Source organism: Stigmatopora argus, chromosome 12, assembly GCF_051989625.1.
Source record: "Stigmatopora argus isolate UIUO_Sarg chromosome 12, RoL_Sarg_1.0, whole genome shotgun sequence".
NCBI lineage: Eukaryota > Metazoa > Chordata > Actinopteri > Syngnathiformes > Syngnathidae > Stigmatopora > Stigmatopora argus.
The window spans coordinates 6,973,969-6,998,501 of NC_135398.1; the positions used below are offsets into that span (position 1 = coordinate 6,973,969).

The following is a 24,533-nucleotide window of genomic DNA, read 5'->3' on the forward strand; positions in this document are numbered from 1 at the left end:
TCACCCCCTTTTCTCTCTCTCTGTATCGCACCCCTCCTCTCTTTCTCTCTCTAACTCTCTCATTAACCCTGTCATGCATGAATTATTATATATTTTTAAATGAACCATTACGAACACATTTATTCACAGCCATACTTCCCGGTTCTAATGTTTTTTTAAACGCGTTTTTCTTTTCTTAATTATTATTTTTAGCGTAATAAACATGTTAAGGTCCCAAATAATATAAATGTAAAATATAACATAATATAATATAATGTAATGTAATCTAATGTAATATACTGTAATGTATAGTATAACATTATATAATATATTATCTAATATAATATTATATAATATGATATAATTAATATAATACACGTACAATATAATTTGAACTCATGATATCGTAATGCTTTTGTTTCATTGTTACAAGCGCATTTCAATAAAGTTTTTTAGCAGACAATCCGGTTCATGACGTCACTTCCGGAATTAGTCGCTCAGTGCGCGAGAAAAAAAATCTCGTCGCCAAATATTTATTCTTATTTGCTACCAAAAGAAGCCCTCGGTATATTTGAGTAAAACCATCCATGTCAAGATACAAACGGGACTGCCGAGGTGTTGTGCTGCTTGTGTGCGCAAATAGGAGCACAGCAGCTTTTCTGCCAACGTACCGTTAATTGGTAAGTAGCTAGCCCGATGCTAACTTGTCTGCCTGCCTGGCTACTTGCCTTGGAACGAGTAGTAGTACTTGTTTTTTTACCCTTTATTTTGATTTTTTAAATTCATTTCAATTCAAGACAGCATCAATTTGTCAAAGCGCACAATGCTATTCGCGACTTTACGACAAGCTTAAATTCAAATCTCGTGTGGATTGGACGCTGGATTCCTGTAAAGGCTAACGTTAGAGGTTATCATCGTATATGATTAATTAGCATTTCTTTCTCGGATCTGTCTTTTGCAGCTTATGTTTCCTTATCAGTCATTGATGGAAAAAGTGACGAATACATTTGAGTTTCTCCCTGATCAGGTTTCAAACATTCGAGATTTGATAAGAACCTTAACATGCGGAAACATTTTTTGCGTTGTCTGTTGTACGCGAATATGTTGGGAGTGGTGTTCAAGTATTCAGAAAATTAATGTTTGAGTCGTTTTTTTAATATATGAGAGCATAATGAAATGTTGATTTTGTTTCTTTTATTTACATGTGTTCAGTGTATACATAAATGGACATATAGATTTATTTATTAACAAGTGTCTTTAGTTTTGTACAATATGCCTGTATAGATGCGACTGTGGTCTTTTTGATTGAAATATTATTTTTACCCAAATTGCTGCAGTTTTCATTTATACATTAATAATGATAAAGATATCATTAAACATTATGTATATAAATAACTATATATTTAACTGCAGCACTCTTGCCAAAAAATAATATTTCAATACAATGAAAAAAAATCAGTTGCATATATGTATATGTATATATAGTATTTATAGTTTATATACAGTAAATTTATTTGTATCTTATAGGTCCATAAGGCTCAGTGACAACAGCAGAAGAACTTGGCACCCTTGCGTGCCAGTCCATTTCGAGATCCAGGGACTTTATAATCCAGGTGAAGAATTCTTTATTCGACACTCCCCACTATTTGCCAATTTATCCCCATCTAAACGTTCTAAAAATGTTTACAATTGGCTATATTAATACTTAAAAGGTTGGCCATAATTTTATGTAACTATAAAATGCTCTAATCTGTATCGCGTTGATTTCTCCCCGCAGAAAATGAATGGTCTGTCCATACGAGAGCTATGCTGCCTGTTCTGCTGTCCTCCTTGCCCCAGCCGCATCGCTGCCAAATTAGCCTTCCTCCCACCAGAGCCCACCTACGCCCTTCTCCCTGACCCGGATCCCACGCCCGGAGCTGGAACATCATCCGGGGCCGCCGCCGGGGCCGCCCTGCCTACCCTGGGGGCTCCCGGACTCCGCTCCCGGTTGAGCACCGGCGGCGGTGGCGGTGACAGAGGAGGCGGCGGCGGTGGAAGTTCGGCCGCTGGGGTTGGATGTGAGAGCAGGTGGAAGCTGCATCTCACGGAGAGGGCGGAGTTTCAGTATTCCCAGAGAGAGCTCGACGTGACTGATGTGTTCCTGACCAGGTCCAGCCGAGGAAACCGGGTTGGATGCATGTATATACGCTGTGCCCCGAACGCGAGGTGAGTGGTCCTGTGCCCCAACGCACATTGTGATTTGACCCTGTCGAGTATTCTGGTTGATCCTTCACATATGAAATGCCCCTTTTTTGCATTTCAGGTTCACTGTGTTGTTCTCACACGGCAACGCGGTCGACCTGGGCCAGATGAGTAGCTTCTACATCGGCTTGGGGACGCGCATCAACTGCAACATATTCTCTTACGATTACTCAGGCTACGGGGTCAGCACTGGCAAGCCGTCAGAAAAGAACCTTTACGCTGACATAGATGCCGCCTGGCACGCTTTGCGCTCCCGGTAAGACGGTCGAGGCTTTCCGTTTTTATCGGTAACGGGAGCCGCTTTCGTCAGTAACGTTCGTCTCAATGTGTCCCAGGTACGGCATCAGCCCCGAGAACATCATCCTGTACGGGCAGAGCATTGGCACAGTGCCCACGGTAGACTTGGCGTCACGCTTTGAGTGCGCTGCCGTTGTGCTTCACTCTCCTCTCACTTCTGGCATGAGAGTGGCCTTCCCCGACACCAAGAAAACCTACTGCTTTGACGCTTTCCCCAAGTAAGTTCTGTGTTTTCGCTCGCCGAGTTTATTGAGTCAACAGAAATGAATTGAATTGAATGCTTTTATTGTCTTTATACAAGTAAAATTAGATTTAAATCTTCACCACAAAGTGCTCAAATAACAACAACAACAAACAAACAACTCGAGTTGAGTATGGTGATGGCTCTTGGGAAGAAACTGTCCTTGAGTCTGTTTGTCTTGGCTGTTATGGTCCTGTAGCACCTGCCCTCAAACACTTTTAATGCTGATTGGCGAGCCATTTCTGAAACTAGTATAAAATGCACGCAAGATGAATGCTTCACGGGTTCTAATTAACTCGAGTGGATTCTTTGTCCCTCTCCAGCATAGAGAAGGTGTCAAAAATCCCGTCTCCGGTGCTCATCATCCACGGTACAGAGGACGAGGTCATCGACTTCTCCCACGGCCTGGCCCTGTTCGAGCGCTGTCCAAAGGCCGTGGAGCCCCTCTGGGTCGAGGGCGCCGGCCACAACGACATTGAGCTTTACAGTCAGTACCTCGAGAGGCTACGGCGCTTCATCAACCAGGACCTGGCTGCGCAGCACACCTGAGGAAAACGCAACCGCGGCCTCGCTGCCGTGAAGGATTGAGTGAGAGTGCAGCTCAGGCGTACGTACATCATCTGTGTGTCTTTTAAACGTTTTACTTTTTAAAACGATCGCATTCAAATAATTGTCTCTTTTAAAATTTGAGTCTTTTTAAACTAGTCATTAGGTGTATTTATCCGTAGTGTCATGTGTTTGTAAATGGGGGGAGGTTCCATTCACCTCGAAGTAAATACAATTTAAAACTTCTATACAAAAAAAAAGAAAAAAAGAAATAACTACGTTTTTTTCCCCTCAAAAAGGCACACAGATGTCATTTAAAAGCAAATGAATGATTGAGGTCCTGGATGTAAAATTATGAGTTCATTTTCATATCACGGGCCGGCGTATGTATGAGGTGTCTTTTTTTTTTTAGTAAATGAAGGACACCCTTTCAACTTGACTAGTTTAAAGTGAGGGGAAAAGCTTAGTGACTTATCAATATTGATGGTTTTTTTTGTCTTATTAGTGTGCGCGCGTGTGTATAAAAAATACCTCCACAGTTTGACCAGCTCTTTTTAGTGGACAACACATCAGTGATCTGACGACCACTCTAGTCTTAGTGGACATGAAAGCGTCCGACGAATAGTAACGTCAAGCTTCACTTAACCCTACTGCGGAATCCCCATCGAGAAAACCTGTTTATTTCCTTCCTGTTTCCTGGCAGTGCCGTAGCTTTTGCCTTTTTTACTCTTAGCTGCTTCTCCAGATGGGGATTGCGATTTTTTTTCCCCAGTGTTGTTTTTCAGGTGGCGTTCCTGTGGAGGACTCTGACATCTTTGTGGAAACACTAGAAATGGACAAGCGTGACCGCGTACCACAGAGTAGGTGAGGGTGAAGCTTGGATCATAGTGCTTTTGTTTTTTTAGCCTTCTACATTATGCATGAAGTTAGAAATGGTGAATTGAAGGAGCCATAGAATGACCGTGGGGCCCCCTAAAGTCAATCGTAGCAAGTTCCAAGAATGTGCTAGTTTATCACTAGTAGACGTCCAAAGCTGCCGCCCGCCCCAATCCCAAAAGATTTGACATCCATTAGTGACTAAATTCACAGCAGAAGGATGTAAAGCGCCACATGATTGGATGTTAACTAGGGTGTGTAGACTTTTTATACCCAGTGGAGTCCTGGGTTTAAACTTTTCATGTTACACGATCACATTCCTAACTGTCTTAACTACGAATAGAATTTAACCACAGTCTAATTCAATGAAAATGACCCAATACAATTACTTGGATTTAAAAGTTAAACGCAAGTTGTCAGCTTGTTTTCAATGGCAGGCATTAACTATCGTTGTGCTATTTATTTCCGCATCTGTTAGCAAAATGTAATTCCTTGATTGACGTTTGTTTAAAACCAGAGGGATTTTGCCGCCTTTGTGCTACCACAAGAATCCAAGATGCTCACTTAAATGTTTCCTCCAGTTGCCCAAATTTTGGTTGAACTTGAGATGAAGTTTGGATCTTCTCTTACATTGTGGCTGAGGTTTGGTAGGGTAATTTTCAGATGCTTGCCTGCCTGCTAAAAGAAAATGTCCAAAAAAGTGTCCCCAGGTGAGCTCCTATGCTGGTTCTGTCTAGGTTATTTTAATGGTCTTACTGGTGATATAAGCTGCCAGTGATGGGTTGCACAACAAATCCAACATGGGTGAGTGGCCACTACTTCCAATCTGACCCAAGCCATGCATTACTTTTGAGTGTGGTGCAGGTTCCACCACACACACACATTTGCACATCGTCACTCATGCTTAAATATTCTATACAAAATGAAAGTATACATACACTTTTATTCTTTATGTGTCAGATCAAGCATGAGAAAAGCAGGTCTTAAGTTGAGCATTGTTATTAATTACTACAAGATGTAAAGTTTGTGTCGGCTAACTGACTTCCTCTTAGCAAGAACCCGTAGGACCAGTTCGTACACCTGATCGAGTTCATGGCATGAATCACTTGAGACTAAACTCCATTTAACAAAAAAAAAAAGGATTTGTTACTTAGCTGCTCGGAGGCTTCATCCTTTTAAAACAGGGAATCTCATCGTTGTCCTCTTTTATTTTGTGTGCTTTTGATAGCAACGGAGATCTGTTACCACCTTAAACCCAGGGATCTGCCACGTGTTCAAAGTTTGGGGTAACTTTTTTCTTATTTGGCATTTGAAGTTCAGAGGCCGCCTTTCCCCACGGACACGTTTTGTTATCAGGGATCCGTCTCGCAAGGGTTATATTGGGCGTGAACTTCACCGGTCTTCTTCGGTCGCCACTGTGGTTGATGTTAATAGTTTCCCGGGCCCTGAACGTATATTGAAAAGGGGCAAACAGTGAATACTGTATGCATGTCTATCGTGTTTTGCAGAGCAAGTAATGGGGTGGGATGGATGTTCTCTCTCTACTATATATATTCTATGAGGGCAAAACTGAACCAATGGCATTGGAGCTTTAAAGCGCTTTAAAAAGGAAAAAAAAATGGGACAGTTTTTTTAAAAATTGCTGATACAAACTGATATGCTCATTTTTGTCCTAGGGTCAAGCGGGTAGGCGGGTGGGGGGGCTACTTGAACAATACTAGCGGACTGTTTATACTGTATGGTTACTGTACTTACCTATTCTATTCTTTGTATTATGATTTGTAATTTTATGTTGCTTTTTGAACTGAGACTATGATGTAATGGATTAATACATGGGACTGAATCTTGACCTTTTTATGGATAACAAAATAAAAGATCACTTATGTACAAAATGGATCATAGTGGACTTGATCAATTATGCTGGGAATAGATCATCAGACTGGTGGCCCGGCGGGTCGAGTGGTTAGTGCGTCGGCCTCGCAGCTCTGGGTTCCTGGGTTCAAATCCAGGTCATCCGCCTGTGTGGTGTTTGACTGTGTGGTCTTTCCCCAGGTACTCCAGTTTCCTCCCACATTCCGAAACATGCATGGTAAGCTGAATGGACACTGTAAGTTGCCCCTAGGTTTCTTGATGCCTGAAAACAAGGAAAATAATGCAAACAATGTTGTTTTAAAACAAATGTACTTCAACAAAGCTCTTTTGAATAATTGTTAACCTTGTAATTAATTGGACACTGGATTTATAAATCATATAGTTCATCATCAGAATGAATTTGGACCGTCCTACATTTGGTTCTATATATACAACCGTCTGTTCTCACCATGTTGTATTTTTTCTAATAGCGTCCGTGTACGTACTATAAAGACGTTTCTTTTGTCTGTTCAAACTTAATCTTCTTACGTTGCCATGTCAACTTAATCTGCCAAGGCCTAAAGAATCAGTCGCACAGGACCATGGAACTTCAACGACAGCTCACAGGTGTGTCAATATACATACATATACGTATACGTGTGTGTGCGTATGTGTATATATTTATTTACATATATATTATATATATGTGTGTACATACACATATATATATGTGTGTACGTACACGTGTGCGTACACGCGTGTATATGTGTGTGTACATAAATGTGTATGTGTGTATATGTATGTGTGTATGTGTATATATGTGTGTATATATATGTATGTATATATGTGTATATATGTATATATATGTATGTATATATGTGTATATATATACATATATATATTCTATATATATGTACGTGTGCGTACACGCGTGTGTATGTGTGTGTGTATATGTATGTGTATATGCATGTGTATGAGTGTGTATATGTGTGTATATATGTGTGTATATGTGTGTATATATGTGTGTATATGTGTGTGTATATGTGTGTATATGTATGTGTATATGTATGTGTATATGTGTATATATTTGTGTGTATATATGTATATGTATGTATGTGTATATATATATATATACATATATATATTATATATATGTACGTGTGCGTACACGCGTGTATATATGTGTGTGTGTATGTGTATATGTGTGTACATAAATGTGTGTATATACGTGTGTGTATATACGTGTGTGTATATACGTGTGTGTGTATATACGTGTGTGTATATACGTGTGTGTGTATATACGTGTGTGTATATACGTGTGTGTGTATATACGTGTGTGTGTATATACGTGTGTGTGTATATACGTGTGTGTGTATATACGTGTGTGTGTATATACGTGTGTGTGTATATACGTGTGTGTGTATATACGTGTGTGTGTATATACGTGTGTGTGTATATACGTGTGTGTGTATATACGTGTGTGTATATACGTGTGTATACGTGTGTATATACGTGTGTGTATATACGTGTATACACGTGTGTGTGTATACACGCGTGTGTGTGTGTATATACGTGTGTGTGTGTGTATATACGTGTGTGTGTGTATATACGTGTGTGTGTGTGTATACACGTGTGTGTGTGTATACACGTGTGTGTGTGTATACACGTGTGTGTGTATACACGTGTGTGTGTATACACGTGTGTGTGTATACACGTGTGTATATGCATACGTGTGTGTGTATATGCATACGTGTGTGTGTATATGCATACATGTGTGTGTGTGTATATGCATACATGTGTGTGTGTGTATATGCATACATGTGTGTGTATATGCATACATGTGTGTGTATATGCATACAAGTGTGTGTGTGTGCGTATATGCATACATGTGTGTGCGTATATGCATACATGTGTGTGCGTATATGCATACATGTGTGTGCGTATATGCATACATGTGTGTGCGTATATGCATACATGTGTGTGCGTATATGCATACATGTGTGTGTGTATATGCATACATGTGTGTGTGTATATGCATACATGTGTGTGTATGTATGCATACATGTGTGTGTATGTATGCATACATGTGTGTGTATGTATGCATACATGTGTGTGTGTGTATATGCATACATGTGTGTGTGTATATGCATACATGTGTGTGTGTGTGTATATGCATACATGTGTGTGTGTGTGTATATGCATACATGTGTGTGTGTGTGTATATGCATACATGTGTGTGTGTGTGTATATGCATACATGTGTGTGTGTATATGCATACATGTGTGTGTGTATATGCATACATGTGTGTGTGTATATGCATACATGTGTGTGTATATGCATACATGTGTGTGTGTATATGCATACATGTGTGTGTATATGCATACATGTGTGTGTGTGTATACGCATACATGTGTGTGTATACGCATACATGTGTGTGTGTGTGTATACGCATACATGTGTGTGTGTGTGTATACGCATACATGTGTGTGTGTGTGTATACGCATACATGTGTGTGTGTGTATACGCATACATGTGTGTGCGTATACGCATACATGTGTGTGCGTATGCGCATACATGTGTGTGCGTATGCGCATACATGTGTGTGTGCGTATGCGCATACATGTGTGTGTGCGTATGCGCATACGTGTGTGCGCGTATGCGCATAAGTGTGTGCGCGTATGCGCATAAGTGTGTGCGCGTATGCGCATAAGTGTGTGCGCGTATGCGCATACGTGTGTGCGCGTATGCGCATACGTGTGTGCGCGTATGCGCATACGTGTGTGCGCGTATGCGCATACGTGTGTGCGCGTATGCGCATACGTGTGTGCGCGTATGCGCATACGTGTGTGCGCGTATGCGCATACGTGTGTGCGCGTATGCGCATACGTGTGTGCGCGTATGCGCATACGTGTGTGCGCGTATGCGCATACGTGTGTGCGCGTATGCGCATACGTGTGTGCGCGTGTGCGCGTATGCGCATACGCGTGTGCGCGTATGCGCATACGCGTGTGCGCGTATGCGCATACGCGTGTGCGCGTATGCGCATACGTGTGCGCGCGTATGCGCATACGTGTGCGCGCGTATGCGCATACGTGTGCGCGCGTATGCGCATACGTGTGCGCGCGTATGCGCATACGTGTGCGCGCGTATGCGCATACGTGTGCGCGCGTATGCGCATACGTGTGCGCGCGTATGCGCATACGTGTGCGCGCGTATGCGCATACGTGTGCGCGCGTATGCGCATACGTGTGCGCGCGTATGCGCATACGCGCGCGCGTATGCGCATACGCGCACACACGTATGCGCATACGCGCACACACGTATGCGCATACGCGCACACACGTATGCGCATACGCGCACACACGTGTGCGCGCGTGCGCGCGTGCGCGTATGCGCATACGCGCGTGTGTGCGCGCGTATGCGCATGCGCGCGTGTGTGCGCGTATGCGTATGCATGCGCGCGTGTGCGCGTATGCGCGTGCGCGTATGCGCGCGCGTGCGCGTATGCGCATGCGCGCGCGTGCGCGTATGCGCATGCGCGCGTGTGCGCGTATGCGCATGCGCGCGTGTGCGCGTATGCGTGTGCGCGTGTGCGTGTATGCGCATGCGCGCGTGTGCGTGTATGCGCATGCGCGCGTGTGCGCGCGCGTGCGCGTATGCGCATACGCGCGCGTATGCGCATGCGCGTGTGTGCGCGCATATGCGCATACACGCGTGTGTGCGCGCGTATGCGCATACACGCGTGTGTGCGCGTATGCGCATGCGCGCGTATGCGCGTATGCGCATGCGCGCGTGTGCGCGTATGCGCATGCGCGTATGCGCATGCGCGCGTGTGTGCGCGCGTATGCGCACGCACGCGTGTGTGCGCGCGTATGCGCACGCACGCGTGTGTGCGCGCGTATGCGCACGCACGCGTGTGTGCGCGCGTATGCGCACGCACGCGTGTGTGCGCGCGTATGCGCACGCACGCGTGTGTGCGCGCGTATGCGCACGCACGCGTGTGTGCGCGCGTATGCGCACGCACGCGTGTGTGCGCGCGTATGCGCACGCACGCGTGTGTGCGCGCGTATGCGCACGCACGCGTGTGTGCGCGCGTATGCGCACGCACGTGTGCGCGCGTATGCGCACGCACGCACGCGTGTGTGCGCGCGTATGCGCACGCACGCACGCACGCGTGTGTGCGCGCGTATGCGCACGCACGCGTGTGTGCGCGCGTATGCGCACGCACGCGTGTGTGCGCGCGTATGCGCACGCACGTGTGTGCGCGCGTATGCGCACACACACGTGTGTGCGCGCGTATGCGCACGCACGTGTGCGCGCGTATGCGCACGCACGCACGCGTGTGTGCGCGCGTATGCGCACGCGCGTATGCGCACGCACGTGTGCGCGCGTATGCGCACGCACGCACGCGTGTGTGCGCGCGTATGCGCACGCACGCACGCGTGTGTGCGCGCGTATGCGCACGCACGCGTGTGTGCGCGCGTATGCGCACGCACGCGTGTGTGCGCGCGTATGCGCACGCACGTGTGTGCGCGCATATGCGCACACACACGTGTGTGTGCGCATATGCGCGCGCGCACACACACGTGTGTGCGTGTGCGTGCGCGCACACACACACACACGTGTGTGTGCGTGCGCGCATATGCGCACACACACGTGTGTGTGCGCATATGCGCGCACGCACACGCACACACACGTGTGTGTGCGCATACGCGCGCACGCACACACATGTGTGTGTGCGCGCATATGCGCGCACACACACGTGTGTGTGTGCGCATACGCGCGCACGCACACACGTGTGTGCGTGCGCGCGTATGCGCACACACACGTGTGTGCGCGTGCGCGCACACACACACACGTGTGTGTGTGCGTGTGCGTGCGCGCATATGCGCACACACACGTGTGTGCGCGCGTATGCGCACACACACGTGTGTGCGCGCGTATGCGCACACGCACACACGTGTGCGCGCGTATGCGCACACGCACACACGTGTGCACACACGTGTGCGCACACGCGTGCACACACGTGTGCGCACACGCACACACGTGCACACACGCGTGTGCGCGCGTATGCGCACACACGCGTGTGCGCGCGCGTGCGTGCAGGCGTACGCACACACGCGCGTACGTACGCATACGCACACACGCGCGTAAGTACGCATACGCACACACGCGCGTACGTACGCATACGCACACACGCGCGTACGTACGCATACGCACACACGCGCGTACGTACGCATACGCACACACGCGCGTACGTACGCATACGCACACACGCGTACGTACGCATACGCACACACGCGCGTACGTACGCATACGCACACACGCGCGTACGTACGCATACGCACACACGCGCGTACGCGGACGTACGCATACGCACACACGCGCGTACGTACGCATACGCACACACGCGCGTACGTACGCATGCGCACACACGCGCGTACGTACGCATACGCACACACGCGCGTACGTACGCATACGCACACTCGCGTACGTACGCATACGCACACACGCGCGTACGTACGCATACGCACACACGCGCGTACGTGTATGCCTACGCACACACGCGCGTACGTGTATGCCTACGCACACACGCGCGTACGTGTATGCATGCGTGTATGTATGCATACATGTATGTATTCATACACTCGTGTATGAATACATACATGTATGCATACATAAACGCGTGTATGTGTACGTACACGTACACATACACGCGTGTATGAATACATACACGCGTGTATGTGTACGTACACGTACACATACACGCGTGTATGAATACATACACGCGTGTATGTGTACGTACACGTACACATACACGCATGTATGAATACATACATGTATGAATACATACACGCGTGTACGTGTACGTACACATACACGCGTGTATGTATGCATACATGTATGTATTCATACACGCACGTATGCATACACGCGTGTATGCGGTGGAATTTAATCGCTTACCTTGTGGCTCACAGGTATCCAACTATGGCCTTCCTGCTTCATCTGATCTCGCCGGCAATGGTTTGAAACCGGTTTGCGACAAACTTGCCCGCATGCGTGTACGTGTACTCACTCTCTGTAACTCAGGGAGAGTTCGGTCAAAGAGTTGAGCTGCTCCTCCAGCGCTATCATTCTCAGCCCCATGTAGCCAGACACCAGCAGAAGAAGCACCAACCTAGAAACACAAACACACACGTGAGCTCCTTCAACAAACACTTATTTCACTCGCTGCTTTCAACCGACGGGGCCAGACGGCCAATTCATTGGGTCTGCCGGCGAAATCATCACTTTCAGACATTGTTTGCAGCCTTTTTGTCCATTTCTAATTCGATGTATTCATTTTTAAAATAATCATTAATAATATATGTAAAGTTGTTATAATTCAAAACTGCTGTCCACATATGTAAACATCACATTTTGGGTCAAGTAAAAGACACTTGCAAACCAAATGTTGATGTCGTGGCCAATGTTGTGACGCAAAATCAAAATGTCAATGTATGTGAACGCTTTGTCTCTATGATGTCTTTTTTAAATGATCAAAATAGCCACTTGATATTTTAAGTGTTAAACCGCACCCACTTTGGGCAGCTATAAAAGAAAAATACTCTCCATTGTTCAGGAGCACTAAACAGCATTTTAAAGCCATAACCATCTTGGAAAACAATAGCCAAGAAGAAGGAAATGGTAATAATAATGCTAGGGCTAAATTAAAAACATTTGTCTCTGTCACGTGTTGGTGCTTCATACCCAAGACATTCCCAAATGTGTTTCCTAATGCATATATACTTACAATATCAAGTAGACATAGAAGACTGTGCTGAAATTCACTCTTTGTCGCAGGAAAAAAAAACATGTGACGTCCTCCATTATCCTCCAAAGCAGGGATGAGGCTGTGAGACAAAAAAATCATATGCACTGTGTAAATATTCCTTCAAAGACTGATGGATTGTTGGAGCAAATGTAAGAAAATAAATAAAAAGCCTTACACACAACATGGTCCATCTCTTCTCTTGTTGATGTGCTTTCTATGGGATCTGATAATAAGAATATTCAGCATGAAAAGCAAATTTTATCGGGGGCCATTAACCTATGATATACAGAATATACAGAGGGAAATAAATACATTTAGAATTTGTCAAATTGAGCATTATGTTATTTTTCTCCGCCTTAATATTTATGTCAAAAGGAATACTTCCGTCAAGAACAAAATACTTGACCTTTACCTTTTTCTGATGTTGTGATGTTGTGGTTCACATAACTGCATTTTTCTCCACTGATATCGTTATCCACGTCATCATCATCAACATTGTAATGACTGTACACCTTTGGAATGAACATACGGGCAATTAGTACATATTTTGTATGCAACTCGCACTGGTATTACAATCAATTTTTACCCTACAAACTATTAATCATAAAAAAATAAATTAAAAAAAACGCTGTCATGCACTATTATCCTGGTTTGGCTAATAGGCCCACATTTCAGACTATGCACTACTCAACAGAATGCTGATTTAGGACCTCTGTGTCTGAATTTGCCCTAAAATGATTTGATTTATGAACATTCCAAGTGTCGTTGTTTTAGTGAACCTACCATGTTGGAATCGGCTTCATTCTCTGTCGAGGAGTCGTGTGGGCTGCTTTTGGCGCTTCCCCCCTGTGTCAAAACAAGAGCAGTATTAATGCTTTGGCTAACATTGATGGCGATAGACGTCCGATCCATTTCGGAAATTGGATTGGACGTCTGAAGCCGTTAATTGGTGTTTTCAATACAATTGTTAGTAAGTACCACAATGCAAACTGACCACACTCGCCTGCGCCTGTGCCTGTGAGCAGGCAGATTGGAGGAGTTGGTAGCACATCTCTCGGTTCCTCAGCGAAACGAAAAAGTACTGAGGAAAGAATCGGAAAGAGTGAGATCGTTGAGATAAATCATGAAAAAAAAATCAAGATACACAGACAAATACAAAGTCTTTATAATAATAAGAATAGGCGATTGCATTTTGGGGTCATGCTGTCAAAGGTCAACGAGGTCAGAAGGGGAATTTCTCGATCGTTCAGGAACAAGTAAGGGGATTATATTATCAAACCTGCGGTATTTATGTTTGTAGTAATGGTAATAAGAAGAGATTACATTTTAGGGGTCATGAGGTCAAAAGTCACTAAATTCAATGGGAATTTCTCAATAGCTCAAGAACAAGTCAAGGGATTATTGTCAAACCTGCAGTATTTATGTTCGCAATTTGAGTAAAGAGATTATATTTTGGGGACATGAGGTCAAGAATAATTTCACAATAGCTCAAGGATATGTTTGGATTATTAAATAGAAGAGGTGATAATATTTGGCGGATGCGAGGTCAAATATTACTGAGGTCACAACAAAAATTTCACGATAATTTAACAACAGATCAAGGTATTAATATCAAATTTCAGTATAACTTTCTAAAATGTAACTGAAAAGGTGATTTACATTTTGGGCAGTTTCGCTTAAAACTTGTGTCAAGGGAGTGCCCACTTTAGTAAATCTAGAAAAATTCAGAATTTGGCTGCTTAGGCAGAAATCTGCTCTTGTCTTTGAGAGTGCTCCTCTAGTTGCTAATAAAATACATTTTTAAAAAAATTGAAAAATGGTCTGACCTTCTCATCATTAACAGTTTGTATGGACAGCACGGACAAAGCTGCACTGTGTTTCTTCACCTCCTGGAGGCTGGATGTAGGGATGACAACCTGCAACATTGACAACCTTGTTTAAGAAATAGCCAACCGTATGCTTGGCTAAACACTTTTCCATGGGCCTTGATGGCTGGCTGACCTTGGTCTCTTTGAGCAGCACAGCCGAGAAGAAACACACGTGATTTTCAGAAATGAAGAGCTTTCCTTGATAAAGAACTTCCTTCTGCAGTGCGCAACTGAAGGCTATTGGATGGAAAAACACACACAAATGATACAATTAGTTAGTAATGTACCTACTTGAATACTTTTTCAAAATATTCATTAAAAATTTAATTCAAATTGTGTTGTATCTCAATAATTGGGTTGTTTTGTAGTAATACCTGAAAAAAGTGACTCTTTGTAAATGATGACTGTGTTGAGTGCATGAAATAAATTGTTTAAATACCCTATATTTTATTTCTTCTTAAATGTGTGAATAATTATGAATTTTGAATAAGGAATGTCCTTTTTTAAAATGTATTTAACCAGCACTTACTGTGCGTCAGATTCTCTCCTTCAGGTATTTCTTGAAACAATCTGTGGAAGGTTTTATTGTGTTTCTGGAAACTCTGCAATGAAAAAAAAAGAAGAAAATTTTTCATTTACATTATATACACTCATTGACTTCAACATTATGCGCCGTAATATCACAGGTATTCCATTCCAACAATTTTGCAGTTATAAGTTGAAGTGGTTTATTTTTTAGAACAGTATTTGTGAGGATAAACGGTTCAGAAAATGATTTTTTTTTTAAAGGTCCTGTAAAAAGTGAAATCCATCGATAATTTAACGGCGTCAAAGGAAGTCGTGTGTTTAACAAGACGGCTAAATTTGGAAGGAAGAAACATTTTGCTAAGTATATGTATTCCCATGCTTCAAAATGAGGCCAAACGAGGTCTCAGACGTTGTAGGCATATTTGCTGAGTGTGTTAATGTGCCACCTGCCAATCAACTACTTTCAGTTGTAAGGAAATGGTTGCTATTTTGTCTAGCTTTTCTTTCCCTAATTCACGCAACTCATATTCCATGACAGCGAGGCTTTATGAGCACGGTTTTCAAGACGCCTCTCTTCCACTTCCACGCCAGCGGTCGCAAGCAAAGTTCCCTCTAATTTTTTGTTGGTCTGAGCAGAAAGACAACCTCCCTGAGTGCACTGAGTACCAGTGTGAGCGACATCATCGGTACTCGGATGATTCTCCTAAAGACGTTTCGCCGACGGACGTTTGACAGACGGGCAGGTCGGCGAATGGACCTTCCACCGAACGTTCATTCGGCCGAACGGAGGTTTCGCCGAAACGGGATTCGAACGCTCGCCCCGCCGGATCGTGTGTGTACAAGTTTTTCAACCTCGGCCCGCGGGCCATATACGGCCCGTTAGGATTTTTAATCCGTCCCGCCGCCGGTGTTGTCCAAATTATAGTAAAAATCAATGTTCGTCTACCATCAATGGCAGCCCGGGAATAAGCACTCTTGGGCGGGCATGGCAGTCCGGGAATAAGCACTCTTGGGCAGGCAGATGTAGCAGAACCGAGCCGTAAAATGACAGCAATCGGGTCAAATCCATCCTAAAACAGCATTTAATGATTAAATACAAATACTGGATGATATCGCGATGGAGGCAAAAAAACGTCTATAGACGTCCATTCGCCAAACGGCTCAAAATGCTCTCAAATTCGGTCAAATCCAGCTGAAAACAGCGTTTAATGATTAAATACAAATACTAGTATTTGTATTTAATCATTAAACTAACAAATACTAGTACGACCTGTCCGTCTGTCAAACGTCCGTCGGCGAAACGTCTTTAGGTGAATCATCCGGTCACGACATCATCATTGCTTGTTATGGGCACACCAGTATCACACCTGCCACAAGCAGGTGCATGTCAATGTTCCCTCTAATTTTTCATGTAAAACGTGCTGTAAAACACGAAAAAAAATGAGTGGACAGAGCTACTGCCACTGGCTGCCACTTAAACGGCGCCATCATGGGGAAAGGGGTAAAAAAAAAAAAAAAAAAAAAAAAAAAAAAAAAAATCGATTTTTTTTTTTTACTGCGCGCCATATGATTGTTACTGCGCAGAGAAGACGAGAGTAGTGCGCAATTGCGCATGCGCGCAGCTTAGAGGGAACATTGGTCGCAAGTATTGTCACTCAGTCACATTTTACGTTGACTTCGTTGTGACCTCCTCAAGAAGCATGTGCATGCTAATTAAAATTTAGTTCCTGATGAGGTGAAAAAAAGTAGCCTAGCAAGTCAGTCTTACTTTCACTATGTTGTTTTTTTTCTCGCCAAATATTACAACTTTCATCTCATAATGTTATGTCAAAAAATATAACATTATGCTTTTCCCCCCTATAATATAACACTACGATATTTTACTCGTAATATTGCATAGTAGTCCTTTTCAATTTTGTAATATGTGGAATTATGTAATGTGATGTAAGACAATAGCTTTTTTTCGCAATATTATGACTACTCTTGTAATATTCTGTCTTTTTCCTCGTATTGCGACATTAATCTCACAATATTATGTAAAAGGGCGTAAAATTAAAACATTTTCTTGTGATATTACGTCACAATACTGCTTTTTTCATTTATTATCATCTAAAGTTACATAGCATTACGGCTTTAATTTCATAATATTAGGGCATATAACTTTATTCTTGTAATACTATTAGTTTGGAGTCCGAATACTACGACTTTATTCTCTCTAATACTCCGACTACTACCAAAAGACTAAACTGTTTTAAAGTCAGCATTTAAAAAAATTTGTTGCCAATATATTACCGTCAATTTGATTTTTTTTTCTTTTTTACAGCTTGTTCAGGTGTGCCTAATAAAGTGTCCCATAAATAAGTGTATAAAAAGCCCAATTTGAAAACAGCATGTTTGCAGAGCCCCCAAAATATGACTAAAAAAAAAGAGGAAGTACGTTTGTACTGACGAGCCCATCTGGCCGATCAGTGTTCTCCTCAGCTGCTGTTTTCTCTCTGATGAAAGAAGGATGCCAAAAACAAAAAAAGAATCCTGACATGTCAGTATGTGAATCACTGCAATGATTTGAGGCGAACAAAGGCGCAGGGAGTCGACCTGTGGGTTAGGTTGCCGTTGAGCTGGTGATTCAGTTCCTGGATTTCCATGGCGCCATCCCCAAGACTTGCTGCGTGTCTCCTGATGATTCTGTGGCTGGAGCCTCGGCCGCTGTTGAAGCGGCCATTTGCATCCTGACAGCTGACCATAAAAAAAAAATACAAATTAAAAAAAATATTGTGGAATCATCCAAAAGTATGAACCATTGATCTCCTTATGTATGGACTCACTGGTCCTCTTTGACGGTGGATGAACTAGTTTTATTTTAGTAGCCGTCCAATTCATTTGAAGTGGGAAGGTGGCACTTCAAATTGATTGGATGTCTCGTCAATGGGAGCCTATTATTATTTTCTTATGAATTTTAGATGACTTTCAAGTTGATTTAGCATCTACTCAAACTTTTTGCTACCCAGTCATTCTGTAGTAAAATGAAAAAAATGGCCAATATTTACACTAACGTACAATTTGACTTTTTCAATGCTGGCTAAAACATGGTTGAATAATAAATAGTTTGATGTTATTTTCATGTAATTATGTGTAGTTGGTATAGGTTATCCATTTTATCATGGTTATCTCATTGCCTGTCATTGATAATGATAGAAGTCCAATTAACTTGTCCTGGGATGGCTGGATTGAGCGATCATTCACTGCCAGCATCTCCCAGCCAATATATTTTTTAAACAGATCCTAGTTAGATTGGTAACTGATTGGTCATACATCAGTTTTAATGGTATTGGCTTATTAAAAAAAGCTTGCACGGATGAGCAACAGACTGAAAAATGTCGCCCATTACTTTTTGAATAGTCACAGATTGAAAATGCGATTTTATGACCATTTGGAATATTTGTCTGATTCTATCTCGACCTTAGTTGAATTCGCAATTGAGTTTCACTTTCAGCTCCCGAGTACTTTGTGCACATTTCCTTTTGCAGTCGTTCTTAACCTTTTTAACAGCAAGTTTAGCCTTAAAAAATGCTCAGCTCTTCAGTAACTATCATCATGACCCATAATAAAATACTACGCAGAGTAGCGTATTAGGCGCCTGTCTTCAAAACCAGGACAAAAAAAAGATACAAATAAATAGTGTATGGCCATGTAAATATCAAATATTGGAAAATACAATCCTCTATTAAATTCTAGTTGAATTGCACAGTAAAAATTGGCACCTGAATAAAAGTTGATAGTGATTCTTTGACGCCCAACAGTTGCAATTACAGGAACATCAAGACAAAAGAGAAAGGAACTTACTTGTGAAAATAAAAAATACTTACACCGAGCTGTCCAAAGAGAACTTCCTGTTCTTGAAATTCATTCTAGAAACACAAAACGTAGAAACGCACTCACATACTCTGACAATTCATCCCAAACTGTTTAAAATTTCAAAGCGTGTACAAAAACAAAACACCTGTCCATGTTTTCATTTCTTCAAGTCACAGTGAGGGAGGCATGGCATTCTCACAAAAGGGGAGCGCACACCTCAGGAGGGATCAGCCAATCAGCTGCAAGGGAGGGCGGGGCTTTTTTAAAAAGCCAACCAATTATAGCTGGTGATATCTTTCCTGACCCAGGTAACGGTTGCCAATGGTTACGACACAAAAGTCATGTGAGCGTAACCAGCTTGGCAAGCACCGGCAGACATTAGAATGTCGTTAATTCATATCTCTTGATCAAAGTAGGAAATTGCGACAATAAGAAAATTTTATTAAGGAATTAAACTAGCATTTGAGTGTATTTTTAGTCGCACTCCCACATACATAAATCTTTCATCATTGCAAGATGCCTTTTAAACACTACATTAAAAATTAAACATGTGAAATCCAGATAACACAACATATTTTTATATATGAAAAAATTAAAGGATCAGAAAGTTTTAAATGAAATATTATGAAAAGAATGAATAATATGCAGGTACACAATATTAACTAATGATAATTAAAATTAGAAATATATTTTTTGTTCTTATTTTCTATTCAGCTCTGCTTAGATGTTTTTTTTCAAACCACAAACTATTATATAATGGAAAAATACCAAAATTCACTAAATTTTTGTTTGGACTATCTTTGAAGTGACATCACTGCAGTATTTTTATTCCAAGCTTTGCGGGAAATCTATTTAAAATAATAATAATAATTAAAAAAATAAAAATCCCAGATGATATCATTTGAACTTTCCTCTTATTGACGATCGCAATGCTGATGCCTGCCTGTCTCTATGCAGACGTGTGGCATTCCAAAGTGTTTAGAATGTTTTATTTTATTTTATCATCAGCCCAAATGGTTTTATTCATGCAGTGTTTGCGTCACGTTCAATCTTCAAAAAACGGCTCTGTTCTGAAAACAGAAATGATATCTATATATAAAAAAAATCCAATACACACATTAAAAAAAACAATAGCCGCATTTAAACCTGCATTACACGTGTTTTTAGCACTTCCTAAATCAAATTGGCAAAATTGATATCATTCTGTTGACTGCAATTTCCACAATGACGCAACAGCTTTACAACTTGATACGCACGCCAGTAAAGAATCAACTGCCACATACTGTAGTTGTGTTCTTGGATGAATGAGGAAACTAGAGATGTCATTATCTTAGGTTCGGAGAGCCAAAACTATTGTATTGTTCTCACTGGAGTGCTAAAGAAAAACTTGACAGCACTACCAAACCTGATGCCTTTAGAAAATCACTTCCAATACTCAAGAAAAAGTACAAACTAATGAGTAATGATCACCTCAAAAAAGTTAAAGGAAAAGAAAACAGCCCTCATAAATGTAACTGATTAAACTAGGGAGAACTGACTAAGAATGATCTTTCAGTGCCATTGACTGCATTAGATATCCAATCCATTAAAACTGGATTTTAAGTGGGTTGGACATCTAAAGCAGTCAATGGTGGCCAAGAGTTAAAAATAACTTTAAAAAGAACAAGCCATTTTATTAGATTATTGATATCTCTATCTGTTGTTGTTTATTTTAATCCTATAAAGTAGGGGCAGATTTTGAAAAATATCTGTGGGCCGGAAAGAGGCGGGGCTCCTGCCAAACATTTCAGAATGGTTTAATACTTTTTGGGGATAATGACACCCATATTCTGCAACAATTTGATTCAAAGGCCTTTGATCGATTTTATACAACAGTATGGACACAGGTAAATAAAATAAACACCAGTTTACCTAGAGCAGGGGTGTTAAACCAATCCTCAAAGGTCCACATGGTGCAAGGTTTTCATTCAAACTGAACAAGCTTCTGCAAACGTCATCAGTTGATTAAAGTCAGGTGCTACTTATGTCAGAAGACACCTCATTGGTTCAACTGTCTGTGCTGGATAGGTTGGAACAAAGACCAGGACCCACTGAGGCCCCCTGCGGAATCGGATTCACCCTAGAGCAATAAAAAAATGTTTGATGATTTAAAAAGAATAAGAGCATTATATATTGCATTTTGATCGACTTAGATCCAATTGTGCTTAAAAAATCACTACATTGGCCCATAATTAATGACTTGTGTCATTATATGGCAAATGTGAGGACATTGCAGTTTCACATTGTCAAATTGAATCAATAATTGTAATTTTTTAACCCATTTTTTCTGTGTTTTTAGTTCAAAAATCATTTTTCTATAATCTAAATATATATATATAAAAAAGCTAAAATAAAAATTGTTTTAGATCTATAAAAACTGAATATTCAGGGCTTTTAATTCAGTTCTTTTATTTCCATTAAAAAAAAAATCTAAATATTATATCTAAAATGGTCCGGCCCACGTGAAATCAAGTTGACGTTAAAGCGGCCCGCGAACCAACCTGACTCTGACACCCTTGCTATAAAGTTTGACTGCAATTAAAAAAAAAATAGGCTCCAGCACCCCCCCTTGAGAAGATAAGCGGAATACACAAAATTAATGAATGGCATGCATCTTTGTCTCCTCCTAGCGGCCAACCACACAAAGGACCCCTGCAAAAAAAAAAAAAAGAAATAAATGCAGTTCCATTATACTGTATATCCAATCATCTGCTTTTAATACAAAGTCAAGATATTATATCTACATCTATGTCCGGAAAAGGAAAGAACAGGTACAGAGGTGGAGGAGGAGGAGCAAGAGGAGGAGTAGTAGGAGGAAGAGGAGGAGGAAGAGGAGGAGGAGGAGGAGGAGGATGGCCCTGGACACATTTGATCTCACCGTCTTGTCTTGTGTGTGCATCCACAGTAGTTCTTTTGACACAACAATTGGTTAGAAAGCGAAGGAATTACATATTTCTATATATGTCACACACCGTCAAGACTTCTAGACCTCACATCGACTTCATATTGGAATAAGTTTGAAGAATGAAGGGCGAGTAAAGTGTGTAGCGTCTGTCCAAAGAAATACACTTGCTACCGTGTGCTTTAGCAAACTAGTACATCTGAGCGTTAACCCCTGATGCCCTTTGACCTCCTGGCTAGGCTTCCCCCGTTGTCGCTACGGAGGTCGAACGGGTGGGGGAGAGGACATCGAAAGGTCATCGCCGCCAACTTGAACTTCCGTTAAAATACAATTCTAGCTAACAGCTGGACATCAGTGATTAGTATCAAAGAGGACCCTACACAGAGGGCATACTTTGTAACAGAGCAAGTAAAAAAACAAACAAAAGAAGCAGAAAACACCACAAAAAAACATGTCTCAGTTATAGTTTCTAGCTAGATACTTCAAATCGACAACCAAAATCGAAGCGTAACAAAATAGATTCATAAATATCTTGTTTAAAAAAAAACGAGGTGAAATAAATATGACACGATAAGGCTTGTTTTGCGACATTAAGAACTACATCACATCCAATCCCGCCGTTATATCTTGTGCTCGGCCTCATCGTTGGACCGTTATGTACAAAATTGGGCTAAATCTCATTGATTTGCTGTGCTGCTCAGTCACCACGTGGGATTAGCTCGTGATTATCGGACAAATTAATATCAAGCGGCAAGGAGAAACGTCGGTCGTTTCGCGATCTTCTGTACATGGAATTTTTAGAGGGAGGAACGGGGAAAGAATTTGAATACGGCGGTGCCTTGAGATATGAGTTTGTATGCCCTTAAGTCAAAACACCATTTTGAACTTTGACCCGATGACCCCCAAATTTAAGCCACGCTTCCATTTTATATTACCACAAGTTGAACAATCCCTTGATTTATTCTCGAGTTATCGAAAAAATCCTTTTCTGAGCTCTGCGACCTTTGCCCTCATAAGACCTCCGTTGCCTATTGCAAACATATCCTGCAAATTTAAGGATGATCCCTTTATCCTTTCTTGAGTTAAACATAAAAAGACAAAGACAAACAGCCCACTAACTGAATACATAACCCTAAAAATCGCTCATAAGTCAAGTCACTCATATCTCGGGGCATTTCTTGCATTACGCAACCCAATCATTTCCTTTCTCCCAAACGTGGACATCCCGCCAGACTTAATCAGGTCCACTGCGAGGACACTGATTATTTAGGGTCTTTCATCCTCACTTTAAGATGTGGTGTACGACAATAAAAGTGATGAGCAAAGCAGCATGTTAAAACACAACGACAAAAAAAGCGTAAGGCGATGACAAAAATAAATTCAATAAAAAAAAAAAAAGCACACGCGCCTACAAAACATGAGACCAAATAGTCTTTTCAACAGCGACAAACCCCCATCGGAGGTGACGAGTTGAGCTCGGCGTGAAGAAGAAGAAGAGGAATATAAAGGAGCACTACAAGCGAACGGCAAGCAAGCTTTATCGAAGGCGCCGGACGATGATGGCGGCCAGCCCTGTCCGGAATATTCAGAGTCTCACAATTCCTGTTGGTGGGCCACAGTCGCTTGGCCCGTGTTGGCACTGGGAACGTCGGCTCTGTCTCTACTACAAGCCCACCACCCGCTGTGGTAAAGATCGGCAGACGCCTTAAAAAGAAAGTCACTTACACCTAGAAACGTTGACCTTTGCACTCTTGTAACCCACGAGCACACCGAACCGATAGATACAAAGTTGAGGATAAAAAGCCCATTAAGGGTGCAGCAAATATCCAGGCTCTTTGTGTGTGTGTGTTTCTTTTAGCATTTATACACAGAGAGAATAATAAATTCCTGTTCCTGTATTTCACTGGTATCGGAGATAGCTGACCACGACACATATGTATTATGATACGTCCTTCACACTTGGAACACTGAGGTAAGTATATGGATTACACATGGAGAGTCTGGCGCCGCTCTTCGGCGAGAAGAGCGCGGCTGTCGTCGGACGGATTGGTCGGAGGGGGGGTTTTGTCCTTGTTGGTGCGGAGATTTCCTCGTTGTCTTTTCATCATCTTTTTTTCAAGGTGTGCCTTCGCTTATGTTGCATAGTGGTCGAAGCTACCCAAGTACTCCAGAGCGGCCTGGTAGCAGAACTGGTATTCATCCTGCGCAAAAACAATTCTTTTTAACTCAGTCGATGACGACCATTTAGAGCACCAGTGTCAAAGTGCCGGCCCGGGGGCCAAATCTGGCCCGCCGCATCATTTTGTGTGGCCCGGGAAAGTAAATCACGAGTGCCGACTTTCTGTTTTAGGATCAAATTAAAATGAAGAGTATAGATGTATATTACATTTCCTGGTTTTCCCCCTTTAAAATCAATAATTGTAATTTTGTAATCATTTTTTTCTGTGTTTTTAGATAAAAAATCATTTTGTAAAATCTAAAAATATATATAAA

General features: G+C 42.3%; 3 protein-coding genes and 1 long non-coding RNA gene across 6 annotated transcripts in view; 2 read left to right on the plus strand and 2 right to left on the minus strand.

Moving 5' to 3' along the window:
- Nucleotides 1-451: 451 nt before the first annotated feature.
- LOC144086207 (alpha/beta hydrolase domain-containing protein 17A-like) lies at nt 452-3,580 on the plus strand. Its single transcript, XM_077616059.1, has 6 exons — nt 452-659; nt 1,507-1,592; nt 1,757-2,187; nt 2,285-2,479; nt 2,559-2,738; nt 3,085-3,580. The coding sequence occupies exons 3-6, from the start codon at nt 1,760-1,762 to the stop codon at nt 3,308-3,310; spliced, it is 1,029 nt and encodes a 342-aa protein (XP_077472185.1). The 5' UTR covers nt 452-659; nt 1,507-1,592; nt 1,757-1,759; the 3' UTR covers nt 3,311-3,580.
- Nucleotides 3,581-5,106: 1,526 nt separating this feature from the next.
- On the minus strand, nt 5,107-21,433 carry LOC144086206 (uncharacterized). Of its 3 annotated transcripts, XM_077616055.1 has the most exons (15): nt 21,011-21,433; nt 19,245-19,338; nt 19,111-19,152; nt 17,840-17,980; nt 17,682-17,739; nt 15,246-15,318; nt 14,850-14,953; nt 14,675-14,764; nt 13,843-13,929; nt 13,632-13,694; nt 13,261-13,360; nt 13,024-13,071; nt 12,828-12,927; nt 12,111-12,212; nt 5,107-6,317 (listed from the first exon to the last, which is right to left on the minus strand). In XM_077616055.1, the coding sequence occupies exons 2-15, from the start codon at nt 19,250-19,252 to the stop codon at nt 6,302-6,304; spliced, it is 1,032 nt and encodes a 343-aa protein (XP_077472181.1). In that variant the 5' UTR covers nt 19,253-19,338; nt 21,011-21,433; the 3' UTR covers nt 5,107-6,301. The 3 variants fall into 3 exon arrangements, with proteins under 3 accessions (XP_077472181.1, XP_077472183.1, XP_077472182.1); XM_077616057.1 differs by lacking the exon at nt 19,245-19,338; XM_077616056.1 differs by lacking the exon at nt 21,011-21,433 and having other exon boundaries at nt 19,111-19,259.
- LOC144086208 (uncharacterized) lies at nt 6,532-13,029 on the plus strand. The gene is made up of 2 exons (XR_013304376.1): nt 6,532-6,661; nt 12,013-13,029. It is a non-coding gene; the product is annotated as an uncharacterized LOC144086208 (long non-coding RNA).
- Nucleotides 21,434-23,920: 2,487 nt separating the features above from the next.
- LOC144086209 (receptor-type tyrosine-protein phosphatase S-like) overlaps nt 23,921-24,533 on the minus strand; it is an 82,053-nt gene continuing 81,440 nt past the window's right edge. The window contains exon 38 of the mRNA XM_077616060.1: nt 23,921-24,241. Within this exon, the coding sequence (XP_077472186.1) occupies nt 24,173-24,241 (69 nt within the window). The 3' untranslated portion in view covers nt 23,921-24,172. The remainder of the gene's footprint in view (nt 24,242-24,533) is intronic.